At 45.4% G+C, this 26504-nt stretch overlaps 3 protein-coding genes, 1 long non-coding RNA gene and 2 other non-coding genes across 9 annotated transcripts; 1 reads left to right on the top strand and 5 right to left on the bottom strand.

Moving 5' to 3' along the window:
- Nucleotides 1-3866: 3866 nt before the first annotated feature.
- LOC135252013 (uncharacterized) lies at nt 3867-7466 on the bottom strand. Its single transcript, XR_010329253.1, has 4 exons — nt 7382-7466; nt 5395-5463; nt 5193-5299; nt 3867-3987 (listed from the first exon to the last, which is right to left on the bottom strand). It is a non-coding gene; the product is annotated as an uncharacterized LOC135252013 (long non-coding RNA).
- Nucleotides 5134-5206, bottom strand: trnam-cau (transfer RNA methionine (anticodon CAU)). Its single transcript has one exon. It is a non-coding gene; the product is annotated as a tRNA-Met (tRNA).
- trnam-cau (transfer RNA methionine (anticodon CAU)) lies at nt 5959-6031 on the bottom strand. The gene has a single exon. It is a non-coding gene; the product is annotated as a tRNA-Met (tRNA).
- An 853-nt stretch (nt 7467-8319) lies between the features above and the next one.
- ik (IK cytokine) lies at nt 8320-18649 on the bottom strand. Its single transcript, XM_064325535.1, has 20 exons — nt 18426-18649; nt 17805-17871; nt 16761-16853; nt 16304-16363; nt 15673-15840; nt 15204-15318; nt 14776-14846; nt 14608-14654; nt 14335-14498; nt 13858-13966; nt 13633-13672; nt 13006-13189; nt 12786-12804; nt 12231-12313; nt 11830-11915; nt 11156-11213; nt 10819-10907; nt 10498-10606; nt 10083-10117; nt 8320-8668 (listed from the first exon to the last, which is right to left on the bottom strand). Exons 1-20 carry the CDS (start codon nt 18433-18435, stop codon nt 8641-8643), a joined length of 1635 nt encoding a protein of 544 aa, XP_064181605.1. The 5' UTR covers nt 18436-18649; the 3' UTR covers nt 8320-8640.
- Nucleotides 18650-18776: 127 nt separating this feature from the next.
- Nucleotides 18777-19794, top strand: ndufa2 (NADH:ubiquinone oxidoreductase subunit A2). The gene is made up of 3 exons (XM_064325540.1): nt 18777-18936; nt 19279-19385; nt 19532-19794. The coding sequence occupies exons 1-3, from the start codon at nt 18833-18835 to the stop codon at nt 19621-19623; spliced, it is 303 nt and encodes a 100-aa protein (XP_064181610.1). The 5' UTR covers nt 18777-18832; the 3' UTR covers nt 19624-19794.
- On the bottom strand, nt 19785-25881 carry tmco6 (transmembrane and coiled-coil domains 6). 4 transcript variants are annotated; one of them, XM_064325537.1, is made up of 14 exons: nt 25731-25881; nt 25253-25373; nt 24315-24436; nt 23405-23514; nt 22676-22859; nt 22403-22507; nt 22165-22250; nt 21791-21907; nt 21578-21692; nt 21300-21480; nt 21006-21100; nt 20726-20893; nt 20177-20308; nt 19785-20019 (listed from the first exon to the last, which is right to left on the bottom strand). In XM_064325537.1, the coding sequence occupies exons 2-14, from the start codon at nt 25353-25355 to the stop codon at nt 19999-20001; spliced, it is 1539 nt and encodes a 512-aa protein (XP_064181607.1). In that variant the 5' UTR covers nt 25356-25373; nt 25731-25881; the 3' UTR covers nt 19785-19998. The 4 variants fall into 4 exon arrangements, with proteins under 4 accessions (XP_064181607.1, XP_064181609.1, XP_064181606.1 ...); XM_064325539.1 differs by having other exon boundaries at nt 25253-25349; nt 25731-25860; XM_064325536.1 differs by having other exon boundaries at nt 25681-25838.
- Between the last annotated feature and the right edge of the window lie 623 nt (nt 25882-26504).

The following is a 26504-nucleotide window of genomic DNA, read 5'->3' as shown; positions in this document are numbered from 1 at the left end:
TTTTAATTTCCAGATAACACTTACGGAAACCAACGAAAATAGTAAGCATAATACAACTTATTTAAGCATAGAACCAGCGATTTTATTAATCAGATTTTAGACCACTCTAAAATAAAGCCTCGTCGTTTGGATTGAATTAAATCAGTGGTTCCAAACTCGGTCTTTGGCACAAATGTTTATGCGGTTTTTATTCCAACCACAATTTAAATCCCAGAATTTTAACAAGGTGTTAGTTTTTCTTAATTAGGTCCTTATGTTTAGGATTATTTACCCTCATAACCCAATTCCTTGTTTACATTGTGCTATATTGCAAACAATTACATAAAGGTAACGACAAGAGGTTAATCAATAGGCTTCTAATTATGTTGCTGAACACGTTTCATTTCTTACTTTTCCTGGAAAGGTGTCCAGTGTCATTAATCAAGAGCCTATTGATTCACCAGTCTTTGCGTTGCTAAGTTTAAAACAATTAACCCTTTTTCTATGTAATTGCATGTAATGTAGCACCAGAAGCACAATATGAACATGGGGATTTTATGGTTCTTGCCATGCATTGCTATTTCTGAATGTGGTTTATGAGGGGCAAGGGGGGCTCCATAATGTGGTTTATGAGGGACAGGGGGTCCCCATAATGTGGTTCATGACGGACAGGGGGTCCCCATAATGTGGTTTACGAGGGGCAGGGGACGAAAGAAATGCACAGGGCTTCCCCAAGACAGAGTTTGGGACCCTCTGGATTAACTTTTCAAATTGATGTTTCCAAATCTGAAAGTTGACCGAGATCCAAAATCCAAGTGCAGTGCAGCAAGAAACTCATTCCCTGAATTCCAGTCTCTGTCATTTTATAGTTCCTGCCATCTTCCAGCTGTTCATCCTACTGTACTATCACATCCCCTTCTCCTCTTAACTGACTAACGGAATGAGTTTCATAAATGCAGCTCAGGGTTTCAGAACTCTGTACGAACCGAATGTGTCAGTGTTCCAGTGTAAAGCCTCCCACACAGGAAGTGAGTTTGCTGCCATGTCCACACATGCACCCAAAATTCCACAGGGGCTGCAACGACTCTTAACGTTTTTAGATCCTGTGGTGTGTGTGTGTGAATGCCAGGCTGTGGCTTGTGTTGGAATGGAACACTAACTGAAGAGTGGGCAGGAAATTTAGATGCAGAGAACTTTGCTTTGTGGGAGAGAGGCCCTCCCCCCGTCCCAACAGTAGTGGCAGAAAGGGGACCACAACTAGCCTCATGCTAACTGAATGGCAACTGTGTTTGCACCAGTGAAATGCACAAGGTAAAACTTTACATTTTGGTGTTACGCACCACACAAAATGTCTATTCACAATGTACTATACCCCACACCCCACCCACCCACCCCCAAAACAATCCTACTGCTGGGAAGACATTTTCATGACATAATACCCTCCTACATTCTAACACGAATTGCACATGAGATGTTACAACCCAGTCAGAACTGAAGTGAACTTTTCCAATCACATGTTACCTTAGCATGGATGACAGACTATCTCGACACATCTCACTGGCACTAATCCAAGAAAAGCTTAGGCGGGGGGCTTGACTGGTGGAAGCGACCCCATTGAAACATTAGACACTTCGCTTACACATTGGATGTTAACACAGAACTATGGAGCAAACCTTTCCTTGAGCTATTGAATTGGGAGTGGAGAGACCAGATAAGACTTATGAGCCTCTATGACAATAGAGAAACCTTCCAGTTAGGGTAAGTAGTTCACTCAGCACTGTTTGACATCAGAACTACAGTCGTCATGCGTGGCACTGGACTGTTAAAAGTCCAACATCACAGGAATTAAGCTCCAGGCTACGGACCGGAAGTGAGGGGGTTCATGGCACGCTGCGGAGTGGAGTGCACTCCTCCCAAACTGTGGGCTAACCACCCTACCCCAGAATTACTGCTTCATTTCCCTCAGCGACGGGGCATAACATTACAGACACTTATCAGATGCTCTTATCCAGAGCGACTTGCACAACAGCTTCACATAACATTTACACTGCATCCACTTACACAGCTGAATACATATACAGAAGCAATTCAGGTTAAGTACCTTGCTCAAGGGCACAACAGCAGTGTTCTACCTGGGAATCGAACCTCTGACCTATCGGTTACAAAACCAACTCCACACCCATTATACTACACTGCCACCCCAGACCCCATATATAATGGTATGACAGGGTGGACTCGGGGCGACTGACTGGAGCCAGCACAGGGGGAGTGTCCCGCACTGAGGTTACATCACACACACACGTCCCCATGGTCCTCCTCTGGGGGAGGTGAGCTGTGGACCGTCTGCTGATTTACTGGTTCTGACTCAAGAGACCCAGTGTTGCGCAAGCAAGCAGAGAAATCCGAGTCAGAACATTTATCAGAAATTACCTCACTCCTGGGGACCGGGGTCACAAGAAAGGTCTGTGTTCCATCACTCTCGGCTCTCGGTGCCGTCTTTTAGTGGTAACCGCGGTAACGCGGAGCGGTGAAAGCGCCGCTGGGTAAGTTTCGGCCTCCTGTCCCGAACCCGGGGCGGTACCCCCTCGCTGCAGGCCTCATTCTGAATGCAGTCTTTGTAGGCTGCGTTTCCGTGGAGACCGCAGTTGGTCCCAGGAGCTTGCTCAACACATGAAATCATTTAAACCCACGCCCTTGATGGACACACGCACGCACGCACGCACACGTAAACGCACGCACAGCCTCAAGCCCTTGCCCAAGTTTAGACGTCAATGAACCTCATCAGGATCGTTCTCCTTTACCCAGTCACAACTGACATTTTTACATGGTGCCTCCAAAGACGGTATTTTACAAAGAGCTGGCAAACTTCAAACTGCCGTTTCCGTGAACACACCGTCATACACCCAGCTGTTCTCGTGGCAGCAGTCCCACACACCTCAATCCTGGGTCTCGGGGACCCAGGCAAAGACACCAGAAGTGAGATTTAAGAGGCACTCTGCCACTTGAGTTCTGAGCCCTTTAATGAAGGAAGAGAAGCCCTTTTTTATCTCCAGGCGCTGGGGTCAATCCCCATACAGGGGGTTTGCAAATACATGAAATGAACCATTTTCATTTAAAATGTTGATTACACTAATTAAGGCCAGTAGAAGAAGTTTCATACTGAAAAAATAATTTTAAGTATTTTTCCTAGATTTTCAAACTTTAAAAAGGGTAAATTTGACCCGCAACATAACAGGAGGGTTAATTAAGGAAGAGAAGCCCTTTTTTATCTCCAGGGCTGCCGTGGACCTCCTCCACAGTCCTCCGGCGGATACGGCCACGGAATGTTTAGACGGCTTCGATTGTGCCCTTCAGATTCCGCGTTCCATTCTTCGCGGCAGACGGATTGCATCATCGCAGGTCTGCGTGCCCTGACCACATCCCGCTGAAGACTCAGCACCCATGGTGCTTTGCGCTTTCAGAGACGGAAACAGCCGGTAAGAGCAGGGCGCCTGCTGGGTGACACGTCTTTGCTGTATAAGTACTCGAGTGGGTGGCACTGTGGGCGTGTATTAAAAAAAACCCCAAACATGGCTCACGTTATGAGGTGACTCGTATCATCACTCGTAGAAGAACAGCCAATGACAGCAATTTACACCAGTCCCCTGCTGTAAAGTGGAAGACGACAGTCACCTTCGCTGACTAAAGACTACAGCATTAATGTCAAAAGATTCTAAAGACGCAACCAAATATGCATTATCATGTACCAAAGGAAAGTATCATTAACAGCACTTAAAGACCCACCTCCAGGACGGGTACTAGTGATGTCACCCAGTCCAGTTAAGTGAGAAGAGATGAGCCTTGCTAAAATGTGACATCATGCCACATTTTTTAAATACCTCTCACTGGCACATTTCCATGGCACCCACACTAACTTTTCAGCCAAAAAGAATTCCACCATTATCACCGAACGGCAGCTTATCGACAGAGCCTGATGTGTGGCATTCTTCAGGAATTCTTTTCTTGGCCCTGAGGACAAAAAAGAAAAAAAGGAACTTAATTTATCCTAAATATTCACACGGGACTGTAATTCCATTTGAAGGATTCACGATTACCCAAAAATCCAAATCTGATGTTGTTCGCCATACCACAGTATGGTATGGTTCATAGTGTACTGTAATGCACTACTCACAAATATCCTCCTAAGCAATTTATGTTCTCATACACACACTCACTCACACACACATTAACATGCAAGCAGACTGCTGAGACCAGCCCTTGGACCCCAGTTGGCTGATTGGCTATCCCTCATTCTGACTTGACCCCCCGCCCCCCCCACAAACCCATCCGAGCCATGGCACTAACCTTTGATCTTTGACACCTCCATCAACCCCCTCGATGCTCCATCAACCTGAAGATCCTGTTGCTTCTCTCTCTCTCTCTCTCTCTCTCTCTCTCTCTCTCTCCCTCCCTCTCTCCCTCCCTCCCTCTCTCTCTGGATTCACACAGAGTTTAAAGGCCTGCTGGACTTATGCAACGTTTCCATTCACTTCTCCCTCAAGCGCAATTTGCAGTTCACATTGCTTATCATCCTGAGACCCGACAGAAAAACATTCAATTGACAGGCATTTTTCTACAGAATACAAGTGTTTTGCATGGTAAAAAAAAATCTTTTTACTCAAAGTATTTAATTTCACAGTTCTTAGGTGGTAATTAATCAAAAAATATTTTTAAAAAAGGGCAATGCAACCTTCATTACCACAGACAGAACTCTTTTGTGTAATCCCTATAATCTTTTATGGAAGAAGTGTAATTATTTACACCCAAGTAAAACTTCAACAAAAATAACACAGTCAACAACAACAAACTAAAGAAAATGAGCTAAACAAATGGGTTAGTCAGGGTAATAGGAACATTTTTATGTGAATAAAATATCCATCCTAACAATGGCTACTGATCGAGAACAATCTTCAGACCCAGATTAGTATTTCTAGTGTATACTGCAGCACTCAGAACAGGCATTAGACACAACATTTCCTCCAGCAAGATTTTTGAATTAATGCAATGGGTTAGGCACGTGGGGCAGGTTTATTACTTGCCGGGTTTGTGCTGGCGTCTATCCTTGCACACGTACTTAAAAAGCGGAACAGATGCACTGCCATTTCAAAAAGCAGCTGCCCCGTGTGAGGATCGAACTCACGACCTTCAGATTATGAGACTGACGCGCTACCTACTGCGCTAACGAGGCTCCCGGGCAGGGGGCCCACATGTTCCTTCAAACGCCTGCTGAACTTTGCTTGCCCTTAAGCGACTGCGTAGCACTGGAATGCAACGTGCACTGCTAAAAAACAACACAGTGTACATATTACACAATTAATGTCAAATATCACATTCATAATAGTTCAAGAAATTCATTAAAGCAAGTTTGAGTCATACCTTGCTTGTCAGGGTTCAGCATAATCCGCGTTCGCCCTGTAAAACTGCACAGAAGTAATATTGCGCCATCTAGCGATAAAAAGCACAATTTAAACCAAAGTGTGAGTGCGCCATCTAGCAATCTACAATCTGGTTTACAATCTATAAACCGCTTGAAAAAGGAAGGAACCCAAGCCACTTCTATTGAATGCCTCCACCGCAAGAAGTCCTCAAATATGTACGATTTACATTATCCAGCTAGGATTAGATATGTTAAGCAACATAGCTAACCATTACCAACCAAAGGTTTATAAGATCCAGGCTGATAAATAAACCTATCCATAAACCTCACTGACAATTGCAGGTTATGTATGTAGCCAGCAAAATGCAACTGAGTTGTTTAAACGTGTTGTATTGGTGACTGGAGCGAATGTTACATTTTCACAGCACTAACTTCCTGGTTGGCTAGCCAGCAAAGAGGTTTGCCACCAGAAACGACTGCGGTACAGACCGCGGTGATTTTCGGGCAAATGCGTGGCATGAACAAAGTTAACCATACTTGAAATCAATATAAACGAAAAACGATGCCCCGTGTGAGGATCGAACTCACGACCTTCAGATTATGAGACTGACGCGCTACCTACTGCGCTAACGAGGCTGACGTTCAGGAGGGCAAAAGTTGCCCTCAAACGTCGCCCACAACATACTTGACCATAGGTACCACTACATAGCAGAGTAATACTGATAACCAGCAACATTGCACGTCTTACACAATAATTGTCAATAATACAGTCTTAATAGCTCAGGATATTAATTAATTCAACTCAAGGTAAATATGAATTTAGCAAGTTACTATTACCTATTAACTTTATTTGCCTCATATAAATCCTATGGACCTGAGCGTGGACAGAAGAAATGCGAGCAATCCCCTGGTTTGCCACGAGAGGGCGCTTTGATACAGGCAGAGCACAGGCAGGTTCACGAATGCGCGAGGGAACAATGCTAGCTCACTATGAAAAAGCTATCGTTATCTATTAAAGTTAATATTTAGTATATTTAGCCATTTACACCATATGAAGTGTCGCTACGGAGGTAGACTATCCACCCAGCCCGTCAAATAACGAATACACTCGGAAGAATCTCTCCCAATATTCAATTCTAAACCCTGCCTCTAGTATAGTTCAGCTAGCTTTCTCTGCTCAGCGTGCAGTAGCAGTTGCTCGGCTTCTTGAAAACTAAAGGCCTAGTTTTATAATTAATCAGAATATTTAAAATACTCGGCTGTAACTATAGCAAAGCGTAAATAATTTCACTTTACATTGAACAAAACAAAATTCGTGACCATACTCGCTAATCAAATGTTACACCAAGAGTGTCGATCCTTACTTAAAAGTCATAATCATAATTTGTGATCGCTCTTCCACAAATACGATATCAATATAGTTCAAAAACGTGCTGAAATGTAGTCAGTCAAACGCCCAAGTCAATAAATTATCTTATATTTAAAAAAATAAAAAAAAAAAAAAGCTACATAACGATTCGTGTTACACTGGTTACACGCGAACTGTTACCAATAAATAAATAAATAAATAAATAAAGAAGGCTTAAAAGTCTATTTAATGAGGCTGCACTAACCTGACAGCTATCCATACATTGACGCCTAAACGACATTACTTTAGAACTTTCTGGGGCGCATAAGTCTCATGAATTCCGGTCGACTTACGATTAGATATCTCCTGTACAAATACAGAATATTTACAATAAAAATACACTTAAATAACTTCCAGTAAGTAACATGTGTCTGTATGGTGTTTTTTAATTATTATTATTTTTTTTACAGTAGCTATAGCCAACTACCCACCGTAAGCGCATTATCGCTTTGTCTACCTAGCTAAAGCATACCGTTCTGTTGGAAAGTTCCAACTCGTAAATAATGGATAATGAAAGTAACCATAATAGTTGACTCCTTTCCTATATAACCAAGCACACATCTTTTCATCTAATTTACCTGCTGTCGATACATCTTCAGAGCTAGACCAGATGGATCTCCCACATTCCCGCTTAGCTTGGACTCCATGGCGCCATCGCTGGATAAAAAAACGTGCTTTTGCCAGGTTTTTCGGCAGCGTTGTCAGATTTGTAAAAAGTTAACCTTCCCAATCTTGTAAAAAATCCCAATTTTTTAAATACAAAAAATACGAGTAGACGGCGGTCTGTATAACAGCTAATTTTAGAGATATCCACCAATGTGGTGACAAACACAGCTGAAATATGAAGATTAACCCCCCCCCCCCAAAAAACAAACAAAAAAAAAACACCAAATTATGATAATTGTAACAATTTCCACGAACAATAACATAAAATAATGCAATTGGCACCCAATCTGGCAACACCACTCTTTATTTCGATTTCCCATTTGGGTGTAACACGGGAAGCACAGAACCGTACATTGTTCTATCCACTACTTCATTCTATATACCGTTTATAAAAACTGCATACGAATATGATGTATATGATCTTTAAATCTTTTATTTCTTAACAAATGGGACATATACAGACATTGTACAGATGCTCACTTGGACACCTTTTAATGCATCTGAATACTTTTTCTCTCTTCTTAATTATCAAAGTGCCAACATTATTTCTATGGCTTGATGCACCTGGCACATTGGGTTTACACCAACGGCAGTTAATAGTTTTAAAATGTCTCGAGGGAAAAAAACGCAATTTGTACCTTTAAATTAGCTACACACTGGGTTACCGCAGGTCCATAAGACACTAGATATGGCCAACACGGTTGTCATGTTTGTAAGAGGTTTGAACCATTTCTACTTTTTTTTCCACGGGCAATATTTTGTGTAGCCTAATTATACTACAGTCAAAAAAAGCCTCATCGTGTTTTGGCATGACACGCAGATAGACATACGCACATAAGGTACAACAGAGTAGTTTTATTAATAAGAATTTTATTGGATCTCACATACAATCACAAACATCCATCGGTTTCAGAAAAGGCATTTCACGTACACAGCCAATTAAAGCCTTTATCTAATTTTCCTTTACATCAAGATATTTTTTTTCTTCTAAAAAATAATACTAAAAAGTAAGACGATATTAGGGATCGTGACTTACTTTTTTTCTAACATAAATCAAACATAGCATACAAGGTATTGCAGTTCAAATATTCTATTGGCAAACAGCCATAGCAAAGATGTCAATATCTTAAAAGTTAAATGTAAAACAAGGACAAATTAGCACAATAGATCTTCAGTATTTAGGTCTCTTCACTTCAACCCTGAAACAAGAAGAGGTAAGTAAACATTAGACTACAGTGAAACCCTAACTCAAGAAATATGTTCTGTTCTCAGATATTTCATACCAATGTCTTTGCTAAACATAATTATGGAAAATTGGTCTTTAAACAACTAAATGGGTTTCCAAAATGGAAAAAACAACAACAACAAAAAAAAACCCCATTCTGGATGATTTCCAGTGTGGTTGGTGCTCAAATCACAGAACTGAGACGTTTTTTGGAGTAAGCCGCAAATGGCCTTAGATTAAATCACGATGCAAATAATGTTTGTTCGTTCTTTTTCTTTTAGGGAGTTCAGCACTGTGTCTGACACCACGGAAAATAGACTAGAAAATTGGATTGGAACTGTGCTCGACTGTTTTAAATCATATTTGACAGGAGCGCAATTCGGTGCTGGTGCAGACGACCGTATATACCAAGTAAGCTTGTGGAGGGGAGTTGCGAAGGAATCAATTCTTGGGACTCAACTATTTTCTTAATTTAAACTCCCTAAGGAAAATTTACTTAAAATATGCAGAGGGGCCATATTAATAAGAACCAGGGGTCTCAGCTTTAACAAAAAAAAAAAACAAACGAAAAAAAGCACAGATCTGTAAACATATCAAGAAGCGGTTGGGCTCGGAAAGGCAGAGCAATCGTTCCTTTCTACCACAGCACCGCCTCAAACCCCATTTGAACGCGACATGCTCCATCTGAACGGTTATACTGAGCAGTGGCAGGTTTCTCTGCAGGGCAGAAATTGGAAACGGTGCAATACAGCTCACTGCTGACAACTCATTACTCCTGCTGTCCGAGCTTTAAGTGCTCAGACTGCACATACACACACACACACCTATCTCTCTCACACATACACACACACACACACACACCTATCTCTCTCTCAAACACACACACCCTTCTCTCTCTCTCTCGCACACACACACACACACACACACACACACACCTATCTCTCTCTCTCACACACACAAATGTACACACACAACTATCTCTCTCTCTCTCACACACACACACACACACACCTATCTCTCTCTCACACACACCTCACACTCACACACACACCAATCTCTCTCTCACACACACACATACACACACCTATCTCTCACACACATACACACACCTATCTCTCTCACACACACACACAAATGTACACGCACGCACACACCTATCTCTCTCTCGTACACACACACCCTCTCTCACATACACACACTCACTCCCTCACACACACACACACACACTCTCGTGCATGCATGCACACACACACTCACGCACACACCCACACACAGGTGAGAAGGCCCTTCGCCACATCATCATTATCACAGTGCACGTCGCACACATTTTCTCACAGAGAGACAGAGATGGAATGAAAATTATGAAGAGAGATGAAAATGCTACACACCCATCTGCCTCCATTTTCTTCCTCTTCTCGATGATCTGTGAAAAGCAAAAACAAGAAAAAAATTGGCACTTTAGCTCCCGTCTGATATCCCATAATGCACACTGCTGTTGAGGCCAGACTTTGATCCGCTTCACCACCACATTCACATCGTTCTTCTGAAGACCTGTTCACTTGACACCAGGGCTGTCAAAGTCAACGTGGGAGCTTGTCATTCATTTTAATTAATGGTATTAATTAAAGTGGTTACAGACAGAATAGTAGATGGAAAATCTGATCACAGATCTGGACCTCTGGGGTCAGCCACGGACAAAATAAGAAAATGTGATTAATTGCGTTTAAAATTTTTTTTAACACAAAATGGCTGTTCGAATCGGTCAAGTCCCATTCCTAAACCAGCCAATAGCAGCCCACGCACCGCGCTGATCTTCTTCCACTGCCGATCCAGCTCCGCCTTCTCATTGGTCTCCTTGAAGCGCCGCGTCTTCCTCCCCTCGGACATCTTAATCCCGTACTGGAAGGCAGCCCTGAAGGGACAAACAGAGCAGATGTCACTCGCTGTGGGTGCGTGTGCACGCGTACAGTCAGGCTGTGTGTGCCTGTGCACGCGTACAGTCAGGCTGTGTGTGCGTGTGCACGCGTACAGTCAGGCTGTGTGTGCGTGTGCACGCGTACAGTCAGGCTGTGTGTGCGAGCGCACGTGTGTTATGTGTGTGTGCGCGTGCGGGGAGTTCAGTACTTGGGCAACGCCTCCTTGTTGTTCATGTAGTCACTGTACTCCTCCTGCGTGTCAAAGTCCCAGCGACCTAGAGGGCCCTTCTTGTTACCCTGGAGACGGAGGGGGGGGTGGGGGTGGTCAAAAAACAAACATTCATCTTCTCCTTGAGACTACGGGCACACTCACACTGAACCAGCAAAACCCTGCAAAATGGCTTCCACTGCCAGAGATAGAGATGCCCCAGAGATTCTGATTAAAAATACATGTCCCAGAATCCTCACACTTCCTCATAGGCCAGTCCGCAATAGGAGATGTGCATCTGGCGTGATACAGCGGGTATGAGAAAACGGGGACACACCTGGTCCATTTTGCTGTAGTCCACTTCCTCATCGCTGTCCACAGCCAGGTCATCCATCCTGGAGAGAGAAGGAAACGTAAGGAAGGGAACAGAAGGGCACACACTAAACCCAACCGGACAGGCCAAGAAATAAAAAGGGGGGTGGGGGTAAAGGGACCTCAGCCAGTGTAATTAATGCGTTTCTGCCTCAGAAAGCCAGGGGTTCCCATGGTGACAGGTCCATGTGTGGACCACTCACCTGCTCCCAGGCCTAACACATACAAACCCATCCTTTACCCACCATGTGCAGTAGCTGTGTGGTACTGGCTGCAGTAATACTGGCTGTAACGGATCTGTGTGGTACTGGCTGCAGTAATACTGGGTGTAATGGGTGTGTGTGGTAATGGCTGCAGTAATACTGGGTGTAATGAATGTGTGTGGTAATGGCTGCAGTAATACTGGGTGTAATGGGTGTGTGTGGTAATGGCTGCAGTAATACTGGGTGTAATGGATGTGTGTGGTAATGGCTGCAGTAATACTGGGTGTAATGGATGTGTGTGGTAATGGTTGCAGTAATACTGGGTGTAATGGGTGTGTGTGGTACTGGCTGCAGTAATACTGGGTGTAGCCCGGCTGGCGGGCGGGCTGCAGTAATACTGGGTGTAGCGCGGGTGGCGGGCGGGCTGGGGACCTACGTGGCGGGGTAGCACTCGGCGTAGCTGTTGGACATGCCGAAGAAGTCCCCCACGTGCTTCTTCTCCTCGCGCCGCACGCCGGCCGTGTCCCGCGGTCAAGGAAAGAACCGCGAGCCCGTTCACAGGAATAAACACCGAACAGCACTGGCCCAGCTCCACAGCACGACCACATCCATTAAAATTAACACAGAGGGGGGGGGGGAGAGAGAGAGAGCAAGAGAAAGAGTGAGAGATGGAGAGAAAGTGAAAGAGAGAATGAAAGACTGAGTGAGTGAGAGAGAGAAAGGGTGAGATAGAGAGAAGGTGAGAGACAGAAAGAGAGAGAGCAAGAGAAAGCTAGAGCGAGAGAGAGAGATGGGGAGAGAGCGTAACAGAGAGCGACAGGTGCTGAAAGGATATGTCTCCTGGCCTTGCCACTGTGCAGCCGCTGCTCCCGCGAACTTCTCGTTGATCAGTTTGATCTGGTCCTTCACTGATGCTGGACCTGTGAGAGAGCGGCAGGGGTGAGAGCAGGGTCAGCATTCCCCGTACACAGCCCAGGCCTTATAACTGCACACAGCCCAGGCCTTATAACTGCACACAGCCCAGGCCCTTATAACTGCACACAGCCCAGGCCTTATAACTGCACACAGCCCAGGCCTTATAACTGCACACAGCCCAGGCCTTATAACTGCACACAGCCCAGGCCTTATAACTGCACACAGCCCAGGCCTTATAACTGCACACAGCCCAGGCCTTATAACTGGACATGATGTGGATGCATACTCACATTCGTCTCATTTATAACACACTGACTTAAAACTTACACACTTACTCCTTTTATTAGCATACTCTGGTTAAGTGCATAGCAGGCTGAAGCAGGTGTAGTTAAAGGGGACTGTACAAGTAAACCTCAGTGCTGTGTAAGACACAGCATCACCGCATAAAAAGGTACACGGAGCTGTGGTCATCCTTACCTTTCTCAATATCCAAAGCCTGTCGAGACAAACAGAAAGCAACGAGATTAGTTCTGCGCCTCAATTAAAAGCAATGAGCCATTTTTATTCCACCTTTTAAGTGACAGGTTGCTTTCGACGTCAAGCGAATAAAATGAGTCACTGGGGGGAGTGTGGGGAGAGGAACACGAGGACACAGACGCCCGCAGGGCGAGGGGCGAGGCTCAGTCTCCCGATTTACCTCGTCGTCCGCTCGGGGCTTCTCGAAATAGCTCCTCCGCCGCTTCTCCTCCTCCCTGTCCCGCTCCCTCTCGCGCTCCCGCTCCCTCTCCCTCTCCCGGTAGCGCTCCTTCTCCTTCTCTTTCTCCTTCTCCCGGATGGCCTTGGAGGAGGAGGGGATGTAGTCGCCGATGTCGTCGAAGATGCTGTTTTTTTTTTTACAAGGGGGGGGGGGGGGGGAAGGAGACAGGAAGGCAGTCTGAGAATTTCACGCTCTGCTTGCAGCCAGCAAACGACTCATAAATATGTGTGGATCTGAAGATCAGCGGCTGGCTGCTCCTAATAAAACCCTCCATTAAATTCCGATCTAAACCAATCTCTCCGGTCTGTTTCAAGGTTGAAGTTGGGGATGAAAATTTAAATTACTTTCTGGCATAAAGGTAGGAATAATGACTATTACAGAGAAAAGAATTCCAATAGAATTCTCGATTCTATGCTGAGAAGCAAGTGAAAACACCATATGCTATTGCTAATTTATTTTTTAAATAAATTAAAATTTTACTTCATTTAAAAAAGAAATCAACAACTGAAGAACAGAAATTGTCTCGAGACAAACACAAACACAGCGGCTCAGCTGTAAAATTCTTACCCCAAATCAGCCTCAGGGGGCTTTTTCTCATCGAGTTTCCCTGGGAAAAGAGAAGACATTTTGAAAAGAAAAACATTTGTGTGACGTAATAACCAGACTGTGACCAATAGATCCAACACAAATTATTTACACCTACAGAAGAGCAGGTTTGAAACTACAAATATGGAGGCTAGTTCAAAGATTTTTCTACTCCTGTTTATGACATCATTCTTGTGAGGTCAGTACCTTTCTCCTTCTTCTTCATCTTCTTGTTGCGCGTCCCCTGCCGCAGGTAGGACAGGATCTGTGTCAGCTTGCTGATGACGATGTCATTGGTGGTCAGTGTAGTCTGGGCCTGGTGGGAGAATGGTTCAAAAAGGGACAATGGTGTCCGGTTATTACGGATTACTCCAATTCCTACACTTTCACATTCCATGGTTGATATGCTGCGTGGTGAAAAATTACCCAACCAGTGTTAACAGTCCCCAGCCCTAATCAACCCATGTTGATGTGATCACATCGTTAGGAACAAAGAACTGTGCAGAGCTGCTCTGTGATTGGTCAGTAGTGCGATCGTTAGGAACACAGAACCACACAGAGCTGCTCTGTGATTGGTCAGCAGTGTGATCGTTAGGACCGCAGAACCGTGCAGAGAGCTCCTCTGCGACCGGTCGGCGGCGCCAGCAGGTCCCCGCGGCGCTGGCTCCAGGGCCCCGCGCTCACCTCCATGGTGGGGCAGTCGGCCTTGCTGCGGATGAGGGTGGTGGGGATGTCCGTGTCCGCGTACTCGTCCTCCAGGTCCACCACGTAGGCCATGCGCCCCGGCAGGAAGAGCTCGTTCCGCTCATACTGACGCCCCTTGAACAGGATGCGGTAGATGTTCCTCCCTAATAAAAAATAAAAAAAATTTATTTTTATTATTCGCCTTTTTTCTCCCCGCGGGTCCCACAGAGACGCTGATCTCTTTTTTCTCTCATGAGTATTCCTCATGCTCACCCAGGCGGGTCTTGAACTCAATCTTCTGTTCTGGATCTTCGTCCTTCCTGGCGGCAGAAAAAAAAAAAAAAACCATTACACTCATAAACATGCAGGAAAGTACAGGGCACGGTCACACAAGTAAAGAAGCAGTGAGTGCTGCTGGGAAATAGAGTCCGAATCCCTTACTTGACTTCCTTTTGAACCTTCTCCATCATGTCCTCCTCTTCCTTCTCTTTGCTGGTGATTTCTGCCCTCACCTAGCAACCAACAGACGGACAAGTTAGTACACTTTCTGAGCATGTTAGTAGTTGGTACACTTTCTTGCCCGTGTCCATGTGCACTCGTGCTGTGACATCAGACATGAAAATGCAAGGAACCCTGGGACCTCTATGTTCACTTCATTTTGAGGACACCCATCAATCAGTGGAGTGGAACTGCCAAGATTCAAGGCATGGCTTATTTGGCAGGATACTTCACACCCAAGAGGTGTGCAACAAAAGCCCTTCAGAAGGTGGTCAGTCTGCCACCGAACACACTTTCTGGCTTCTGCTCAGAAGAACGGACAAATTCTACAGGCTGTGTCGCTGACCTTTGACCTCTGAACCCAGACTGACCTTCTGCAGCAGGGCGAAGTCCAACCCTTTCACCAAGTGAGTGTGCTCCATGTCACCACCCAAGAACTTGGACTCCTGGATCAGCTGCCGCCTCTTCTCCGCTGCGGATTTGTCTCTGAGGGAACAGTGAACAACCAATCAGAGAAGGGCCTGAAATTCTCCCAGCAGGCCTTCATATCAACAGCACGGCACCCTGGCCATAGATGTGGGGAAAAGGTTGGTGAAAGATTCAGTCAAGAGTTAGGAAGAACAGAATTGTGTTTAGGTTGGATGAAGATGGATGCACAGAATTGGCTACAAGGACTGACATCTAGCTTCCTGTTTAACAGTTTCCTCTGCTGTCTTTTACCGAAGGAATCCTGAAAATGAGAGCCATCTCTGAAAGGTGATTTGGGGCACACACTCTCTGTGTTTTGGTTGGAGACGAGTGAGATTCGGGGTGCCCGCTCAGCGAGGCCGGGGTACTCACGCCTCGGCCGTCGGCCCCACAGCTCTGTAATTGGCGGTGGTGCTGATGAGCTCCGTCTCCTCGTAGTCCTTGTTGACCCCGTCGCGACGCTCGCGGGCGCGGTCTCTGTACTTTTCCGCCAGCTCCCTCTCCCGCTCCAGTTCCTGCTGCCGCAGCTTGGCGTAATAACTGGGGCAGTGCAGAGAGGGAGGAACTCACAGCATGAGAGAAAAAACTACAAATCCCATAATCCCACACAGCACAAAGCCATATCCCCACATAAAATAAAACCTCTCAGCCAAAGAATTATTCATGCTTCACATGGAAGGAAAAACCGTACATCAATACATAACCAACTGTTCTATTAGCTTTTTATATGCAGTACGTGGGTGGTCATACAGTGTGCTGGCTTAGGTTATGGCTGGCTGAAATGAATTACGCCACAATACGTGCAGAACATTCTGTTAACTGATAGACTCTAGACTGATTTTTCTAGACAATGTGAATATGCTGCTGCTAGTGGACATTATAAAACCAGCACAGGCACAGTAGAAAATGTCAAATGTGGAAATGTCACAGGGTGAAAATTAGGTGACAGAGTTCAATTTTCTCTCTTATGTTCCGCGCATCAGAAAGGTGTAGAATGAGTCACCTTTTCTTCTTCCGTCTGCGGGCAGCAGGGTCCTCATCCTCATTGTATTCCCGTGGCATTCTGGGTAATTAAAAAAAGAAATGGGTGAGCATAATTTTGAATGGCAACGCAAGCAGCTTACTAACTTACGAGGGGTACAACATAAAGGCAAAAACACGTTGACAGCCTTTTAACGTACAAAATGGCACTGCAGGGTTTGTGTGGACTTTCTCTGGCGTTTCTACCCACAATACACCTCCCCATGACCGAGGTGGTTTTCGTACCCTGCTAAGACTTACTACTATCAACAATAACACCCAATCTACCACAATGCTACAGGCGTTAGTGCAAAAATCACAATGGAAGATTACCAAGGGCATGAGTTCCATTCTATTTTCAGCTATTGCCAGTTACGGTTTGTCTGTTAACTGAACAAACTATACATGATTTACAGTCACAGTGAACAGCTGCCACTCACTCATGATGTCTGGATTTGGAAGGCGGGGCCGAGGATGGTGTGGCCCGCGGGGTCATCAACAACTTCCTGAAGTCCTCATTGGTCAGCTTGGATCTGGGCAACAAGAAAGGCAACGTGATTAATGATCCTCCACAGCGGGTCCGACAGTGGAGCTTAATCACATAGTCTTCTGAGACTGGAAGCTTGGCACTGATGTTCGCCACTTTCCATCATCTACCAAGAGTGCAATGCAATGTGTTCAAGACATGCTTCATGCATTATGCACAGGTGTACATTTGGCAAGAGTATTCCTAATGAAAAAATGATATGACTTTTCAAGAACCTTCAAACAAAGTTTCCAGAAATGTCAGACCTTAGTTTTTAAATGCATGACTTCACACTAAAATAGACTTCAGAAAAGGGGCAAGATATGTTTCAATTAACAGAAAATCCTGCTCTCACACTGCAATTATCTTGAATACAGGAGATCGGCAAATTGTGGAAAACAGAACTCCAATGCAATTTAAGATAATTCACAGCTGTTCGTGTATTAATTGCTTCCTTCAAGCAGTCTGTGCATTACAGCAGGACGGAATTTACCAGATTCAAAATCAAGAGCTAACTATTAGTTGGGTTAATCTGCAAATGTTCCACTTTCCAGAGTGTCAGGAGAGGAGGCTAACAGTAAGCTGAAATGAGCCTTTATCATAGCATACGCACTTGGCAAGTTATTCTGCAGAGTCCCTTCAGATCTGACCTCATTAGACGAGATGTAAGATTTTTTTAAGGACGTTCTGAAGAGATACATATTTGGCCCAGAATAACACCCGCAGAAGGTAGACTCTGTGCCAAAAGCTTATGGGATATTCTACTTGAGCACATTTGATCGTTTAACCGTTCACATAACTTTATCATTCGGAATGGGAACTATAACACTGAGACAGTAATGTTAAAATTCCTAGCGTTCAACTGAGGTGATAATGTAAGTTCAAAATGCAGTACATCGATTACACACGATCCAAAAAATGTACGCAATTACACGCTGAAGTGCATTATGAAACTTACTGGAGAGCGGAGCGGTGGTCCTCCACTTCATGGTTATCCGGTGCCAACGGATTGGAATATAGCTCGGCTGCAATGTTAGGGATTAAAAACGATGCGTATTTAAAACAAACACATTTTTCGGTTTATTTACATACAGCCAAGCAGAAATTAAGCTTTGCCACGGCAACATTCTTCAGGGCTGCCCCGTTAGCTAGCTACCATCCTCAATAGAATAATTAATGTTTTATGAATACACAATATGCAGCATTGCGCTAGTCATTCGTGTATGAAGCCCAATAAAACATAATAATAAAATAAAACATCAGTCACTCAGTAACTAGCCATCAACAACACGCGAACTGATTCAAGACGACAAATACCGTTTCTGAATTGTCCAAATATTTTTCAACCAAGTGAACTGACAACACACACTATCAGCTCAAACCGGAGCTGAACAACAATCAGTGAATCAACTAACTTAGTCGAACCACCTAGCTTCAAGGCAAAGCAAACCAACTAGATCGTTTATGTAATGCATGATATAAAACTAAATTCCCTCTTCGTAGCTCATAGATAACTAACGTACGGTGATAGCTACACTTGGTTTGGTAGATTGGAAAAAAAAAAACAGTAACAACTTACTCTCAGGCATCTCGGAACAGTAGGAACTTCTCTTTGATAAAGAAAAATTTTAGCTACACAGTTAATGGTTTAAAATGACGTACGATACTATTAACACAATCATGGAGAGTCTTTAAACGACAGACTTCTCAAAATATTTACAATGGCTATTCTCTATCTTGATATCTGTACACGCAAAGCTATCCCGATGCCCTGGATTGTAAACCGGAAATGACAGGGAACATAGCCGCACCAAATGTGATATATGACCTCTAGTGATAATTGATTACTTTAGCCTTACTCGGTGCAAAGCCACACGATTGGCTAAAATAAAACGTCAATCTGTAAGAGTTTACGAACGACTTCAATCCAGAAACGTCATTGGTTTTCAAAGCTGTGCGGGCGGAGATTCGGAAACCTACAACATCATGGCTGCCGCTACTGTGAGGAGCATCGGCGCTAACCTTGCGAAAAACCTCCGAGAGGTTCGCTTACATTTATGTCAGACATCAGCCGCAAGTCAAGGAGCCAGGTTAGTGTTGTCTTGTGGAAACCAGAAAACAAGTTACCCGTATCAACTTCAAAGCTATTGACAGTGTTTATGAAGGAACTGAACCCTAATCTAGAGGCAGGGCTTTTAGCAGACCTTGTAGCCAACGCTAGCTCGCTAGCTAAAAACATGTCATCTGAAAAGGATCCAGTCCCTACGCGGTAGCTAGCTAGCAAACTAAATTAATGTCAGTCACCTACATTTTATTTGTATCGCACAGCTAGTCATTTCTTCGTACTGCAAAACTGTTGTTTGTAAACATGTTGATGACACGTTCGGTGTCGAGAGTGCTATAACTGTTACTAACACCTATCTCGTTGTCAGGGATTTCGTGGAGCACCACTATGTAACGTTGAAGAAGGCTAACCCCGACTTGCCAATTTTGATCAGGGAATGTTCCGGGGTGCAACCCAAACTCTGGGGAAGATACGGTAAGAAGGGGTGCAGGAGCTTTAAAAGTGTGATACATTATATTAATACTAAAGTGTATACGTGACTTGGTTAAGCAGTATATGGCGGACAATAGGCAACAGTCGTCCGTTTTGAACACCGTTGTTCGTTCTGTTTTTTTTTGTAGATTTTGGAAAGGAGCAAAGTGTGGCTCTGAGCAACCTGAATGTTGACCAAGTAGCCACGGCTCTGGAGACCCTTACCAACGCCAAACCATGAAGACACGCGATCAGCAGGAATTCAGTACGGCTTCGTTTTATGAAGACTTTGGGTTGGAAGGGGTTCTAAAAATCCCAAGATTTAGAGTGTTATACTGGAATGCATTCTGTAATTATATACTTTTCTTGCTATGATATACTATAATAAAACTGCGAGAGCAGTCGTACAAAACGTGCATTTTATTCAAGCGTGCCACACCGCATGACATTTCAAGAGTTGATATAATTTTGCATATATACAAAGATCTACATGTATTCACAGAATAGCAAAACCGTTGTAGAATGTCAGGTCACAACATAGTTCGCAAATGCATTTGCGGAAATATTTATTGAAACGTAAACACTATTCTCCTTCATTAGTTCGTTCCCAGTTGAGTCACGATGCAGGGGTGTCCACCTGTAAGACAGAAAATTACTACATTATCTGACAGTGAATACTTTCCACTTAGTGATAGGGCTGTACTAACTGACAGTGATGAGAAACCATGAATATGGCAGTTTTCAAATTAGGTCTATATCAGTGGAACACACTCAGACACACACACACATCATACCTTCACTTGACTGTGTGAGGTCAGGTAGTGATCCAGGATGTAGGACGCTCGAAGTCTCATCTCGCCCTGGCTGTTATACTGGATGGCCTCCAGCAGGGGGAGTCCCATTAGCTTTATAAAATCCTCAGCCACCTGAACGCAAGGAGCACAACTGACAAGGGCGGAACTGGCTTCAAACGCACAAGGCAGTTGTGTTCAAATGTTCACAAAAGCAACTCAGTCCAAGGAAGCCTGGACAGTTACAAGTCTAGCTTGCGCTAGCTGTGTGGTAAAGTGTCAGCATCACTGTTGTTATCTTCGAGTGTCAGGGCAGTGTGTGGCTGTGTGCCAGTGTTGCCAATCTAGAGCGTAAATATGCTCTACACAATTTTGAGTTGACACAGGAAGTAGAATGCTAACTGGCAAAGTCACAGCACAGTCTGATTAAACCACAGTGGTGTCAGTGTTATCTGTGAGCTGTGAGATGTGCAATGTGATGTGTACTCGCTGGCTTATTTTATGGGTCAGAGGAATTAAGTAAGGCAGCGTGCCAAGGCCGTTCACCGTTACCTCCGAGCTACTGGCCAGCATCATGGCCAGCACCTCCAGACTGAGTGTCACCACTTCGGGGTCGGCCATCTTGAGTGTAGCGCACAGCGCTGGCAGCAGGCCTGCCCCATTCAGCCGGGTGCAGTACTCCGTGCCCTGGTGAGCGATGTTACCCAGAACCTGTAGTACCTGGAAACAAACCGGGGAGCCAGTGCCGACTTAAGAAACAGCCCTCCCTACTGTAACAAAGAACATTTCAGAGACTCAGAAGCACCAGGCCCCGTGAAACGCCAGCACTAACCATGCAGTTGATTCCCTGGGAGAACGGCAGGAGCTGGACCAGAGGCGGGACCAGATTCAGGAAGAGTACAGCCGAGCAGAAAACGCCGGAACCAGCTGAGGGGACAAGGGCAGTAACGGGCAACGTTACTGGAAAAGTGTCTCCGGAGGGAAAGCAGGAAGTGACATCAGCATCAGCAGTCAACATTCACGCTTTCACTCCCTTTTTTATAACGGCTGAGGTTGGTAAACAACAGGGCGGCCATGTTGGGGTTACTGGATGCCCACCACGTTTCCCCAGGGGGCTCGTGCGTACCCGTCAGGTTGTTGAGGACCCAGAGGCTCTCTCTGGCCAGGGCTGGGCGGGGCTTCAGGAAGGCCTGGGCGAGAACGCAGAGGGCGGGGAGGAGCCGGCTGTCCCTCAGCTGAGCCTGGAGGCCCCCCGAACCGCAGCCCGACAACAGGTTTCCCAAAGAGCGGAGGAGGGGCCACACCAGCTGGGAAGGAAGAGGGGGTGGGTGGGTAATGGTTTAAAAAAAAAAAATGACCAAGTAACTTCAGCAGGGTTCTGACAAGGTCATCAGGACATCTTACCAGCTCCACACCTTCCTCGGTGTTACCCGTGGCCACAGCGCCACCCAGTGTTATGAGTAAGGAACTGCACTTGGACACAACGCCCTGTGCTGAAAGGGTTGCATCATCCACATTACTGCGGGGAAAGGGGGAGAGAGGGACAGTATGGAGTTAAATGGCTAAAATAACCCAGCCTTGTCCGTTCAGCGACGGTCACCAACGCTGCGGCCTCACCTGCACACCAGGTAGTGCAGACACCAGGCGCACTCTATGGCCGCGCCCATCCCGTACTCCGGAACGGGCATCAGCGCGGCCAGCAGGTGAAGGGTTAAACCCGAAGCCAGGACCAGCCTGTGAAGAGGATCAGACGGTCACATGGTCACGGCCAGGGACTGACCCCAGATCAGACAAGAGCCTAACGGGATGCAAAAGTGGAGCAAGCGATAAGAGAAACGAGACAATTTTGAGGTGGGAAAATGCACAAGTTAAATGCGGTTTAAGCACCGGATATTAAATGCATGGCAGTGTTGGGAGTCTTCCACTGAAAATGAGCAGATGGTGTAGGAGGGTGGAGGAGCAGGAGGGGCGGGGGGGGCGGGGGGACTCACGGGACAATGTTGGCTGCAGCGTCTTTAGCCTGGAGGAGCTGGGAGAGAGTAAATCCTGCCGCCTCCACCACCGCCAGGTTGTGCCTCTAAGTCAGACATGGACAGACAGGCAAAGGCACACCTGTGTTACACCCCATGACCTTGAAACTCTAGAACAGTAGTAACAGCTGTGGGGCTCAGTGTGGCACACAAATAAGGACTCCATGGCTGTTGTAGTCAGAACCCGGCCGGTGCTCACCTGCAGACAGCTGGCCAAAGCTGGAACGATCCCCTGCGCTAGAAGCTTCTCCCTCACAGCCTCACACTCCGCACACAGGTTCCCCAACGTGTAGAGACAAAGCTCCTGAAAGCACATTAAAACGGTCAGATAACCAGCGCGCTTGCATCACAACCATCAGAGGTGTACACAGCACACGCACTCTCAGGTATAAGGAGGGCAAGTGTGCACCCCAGTCTAATTTCTTACACCCCTTCGGCAGCTGTGACGGCCAGCAGGTTTGGTTGCGCTTACCGTGAACCTGTCGCTCTGCCCAGACAGGTAAGTGAGCAGGTAGGGCGTGGCAGGCAGGCAGGCAGTGCCCGCTGCGGGATTGGGCGAGTGGGACAGCTGGAACAGACAATGCGCCGCCTCCAGCTGCCAGAGGGCATTCGAGCCACTGAGCAGCCCCACCAGCACCTGCATGCTGTTCTCCAGCCTGGAACGCAGGATAACACAGGCCATTACCACTCTGGAATGCATGGTAACACAGGCCATTACCACTCTGGAATGCATGGTAACACAGGCCATTACCACTCTGGAACGCATGGCAACACAGGCCATTACCACTCTGGAACGCATGGTAACACAGGCCATTACCACTCTGGAACGCATGGTAACACAGGCCATTACCACTCTGGAACTCAGGATAACACAGTCCATTACCACTCTGGGACACATGGTTCCAGGGGCTGTTGCTGTTCTGGAACGTGTGGTTTCAGAGGCTGTTTCTGTTCTGTTATTGTTTGGGAACATGCAGTTACAGAGGCTGTTACCGTTCTCCACCCTGCAATAAGGCTTACAGCTACTCTTACAGCACAGTAGTATCACTGTTGTCCACAGAGCAAACGGATACCTGTGGTTATGAGTTAATGTAATGTAATTTTATACATTTGGATACATTTTACCCCCCTGCCAGGATGTGAATTCTCAGAAAGACGAGGACTGAGAGCGTGAGGAGCGTGATGGTGCTCTTCGTCGTACTTGATGAAGATGAGCTGCGTCTCCTGGATTCGCAGGGCCTTCTTCAGGGCACGGAGGTGATTAACCCTTTCCTCCCCACTGTGCTGGATGCAACGAAACAGCTCCACCACCTGGCGGACATGGGTATTGAGGTTATAAAATACAGTGTGCTGTGATTCTCAAGATATACTAACAACACACAGACATCAGTGTGTCCTTCCTGTAAAAGGATCCCTACTGACCCTCAGTTCCTTTGTTTGGGATATTGCCATATTTGCTACTGTTGTCTAGAGTCTTTAGAAGGTGAAATGTAGTCCATGTTAGATTTTAGCATCCCTGACGCTCCTAGTTTACCTCACGATGATCACAGCAAATAGTATTACATTACATTACATTACAGGCATTTGGCAGACGCTCTTATCCAGAGCGACGTACAACAAAGTGTATAACCTGAACAAGAACAAGATACTGGAACCCTATGAATTATACTGTTCATCATTTGATTGCCAGTATGGATTCCTGGACCGGTCCATACTGGCAATTCTTTAAAAAGTTAACTTTTCTGCATATAGATACAGCGTATGTGTTACTGAAAGTCCACAAGAGTGTGATGAAATTGTGGCGACTATTGATAAATCCCATTGCTTGCGGACTATGTGGTGTTCAGTCAAAGACTAAGTGTTATTCTCAACATTAACATTGCTAACACACCTTCATCTGTACTGAGAGATCAGATGATGTGGTTAACATTAGGAAGGCTAAATAATTGCTTATTTGGTTATGAGGCCAGTGCTTAGAGTCTATACGCAGGAATTGCCAGTATGCCTGGCAATGTCATCATAGGCTCATGCACATGGTGCTCCCCGAACAGCTTCTGCCTAATGTGACGTCTAATCAGAACCCCTCCACTATTTTAAAGTTTGACCCTGACCTGCTCCTTGGACAGCAAGCTGCCAGCAGTGTCCATGGCCCCGTCCTCTTCCTCCTCCTCCTCATCCTCCTGCAGGTGCCGCTTACTCACCAGCTGTTTATTCCTCCTCGCCTGCCTCAGCTCTATAAGTGTGTGGAAAAGCAAAGCGCCTGGTTTTTACAGGTGAGTGGGGAGCCACAGAGGTCACACAGCACAAGGTCGTATACATTCAGCGGCCATTATATTAGGTACACAAACAGCCTGCTCCTCCAAACAGCTAATCACGTGGTGGCAACTCAATACATAAAGCATTCAGAAATTGTGCAGTGGTTTAGTTGTTGTTGTTCGACCAAACATTAGAATGAGCAAGATGCGTTTTCAAAGCAACTTTGACCGTAGTACGATTACTGGTTCCAGATGTGGTGGTTCCAGCATCTCAGAAACAGCTGCCCTCCTGAGATATTTACACACTACAGTCTCTAGAGTTTACAGGGAATGGTGCTATAAGCAAAACACATCCAGTGAGTTGCAGTTTTTTTTGGGCAAAAATTCCTTATTAGTGAGAGAGGTCAGAGGAGAATGTTAGCTTGAACAAGTTTGCCCAAAGTTTTTTCAGATTGATATTTCCAGCAGGACAACGTCACAAAGCGTGCGTCATCTGAAGCTAGTGCCATGAACATGACAGCGCCTTGCACAGTCCCCATCACATCTCAATCCAAACGAGTGCCTTTGTGATGAGATGGAGGGGGGGGGACGCAGCATGAATGTGTGGCCGAAAGGTCTGCAGGAACTGTGTGATGCTATCGAGTCACATGGGCCAAAACCTCCAAGGAATGTTTCCAGCACCTCATCTCGCGAAGAATTCAGGCTGTTGTAGAGACAACGGGGTGTCCTGCTAGGAGTAGATAGGTATACCCAAATAAAGTGGCCACGGACTGCTCATAAATGGAAGTTCTCACCTTTTTCCTGTTCTCGTCGCTTGAACTTGAACTCCTCCAAATTACTTCGGTCTGGACGCGCCTTGTGGCGGACCGCACTCAACCTCCACATTCCGACCTGCATATCGTTAGCGGAAAATGCCTGAAAAACGTAGTCCTTAGCACCATTTCCAAGGTGACAGCATAATATAGGATAAATAACTGGGGACGTGGTAGACATTTTTAATTTAGCTGACAAGTAGGCGTGCAGTTTGCAAAATGGAATACAGCTGATTCTCCCATTTAAACACTGATTTAGTAGGAAATATAACTAAAAGAGATGACTAACTTGAAAGCAAGAACTTGTAGTAAACAGTATACCATACATCTTCGCTAATTAATGTTGTTTGGTTAGCCAGTGCTAATATAGCTAGCAACTTAGGTTTGCAGAAGCTCAGAATCGCACTTACGGTTTTGTATGTGTTCTTTGCCAAGTTCTGGATGTATCGATACCATTTACCTTTTTTGCAACACTGCCAGCACGCCTGCCGAAACAGAAAATCCGAAAATCATGCCTTGCCGGCTGTCGCGAATCGATGACGCTAATACACAATCGGCGCACGTTACATCACAGCCAGAGCGTATGAGCCGAGCTCAGCTTAGCGCAATGAAATCTATAAGAACTGGCTCAGTTAGAACATGTTATTAACAGAATAGTTTTTAGCCTATATTCATAGTTCGCACGGCGCCTCCTGGACCGTAACATTCGGAGCAACTTTATTCTTTATCTATAACGTGTACACAAACAATATAGTTCAGTGAAGCTGATAAAAAGCGAGGTTTTCCTAAATTGGCGTCTGGGACAACTGATGCCGGTTAAATTGGGTCCTCATTAAAACAGAAATATTTTCTTTACATCTTAAAGTCTAATAACCCAGACTTTCCGATAAAATGAACCTTATCTGGTTGTCTAAGCCTTAGCAATAGTATGCTTGTTGTCATAAAAATAAGCATTTATTTAGCTTCCTAATGTTAAATAACCACATCATTGCTGCTAGTACAGATGAAGGTGCTGTTAGCAATGTTAATCACTTCCTCTTTGACTGAGCATCCACACAGTCGCAAGCAATGGGATTTATCAATAGTCGCCCACACTTTCATCCACTTCTTTGTGTGACTTTTCCAGTAACACATATGCTATATCTATATGCAGAAAAGTTAACTTTTTAAACACAAATATACTGTTTTTATCAACATTTTTATCATGTATCAAAAGTATCAAATTCATCCCTCA

Source organism: Anguilla rostrata, chromosome 3 (assembly GCF_018555375.3).
Source record: "Anguilla rostrata isolate EN2019 chromosome 3, ASM1855537v3, whole genome shotgun sequence".
NCBI lineage: Eukaryota > Metazoa > Chordata > Actinopteri > Anguilliformes > Anguillidae > Anguilla > Anguilla rostrata.
Note: the sequence above shows the minus strand (reverse complement) of the source record. Positions and strands in the feature narration are given on the sequence as shown.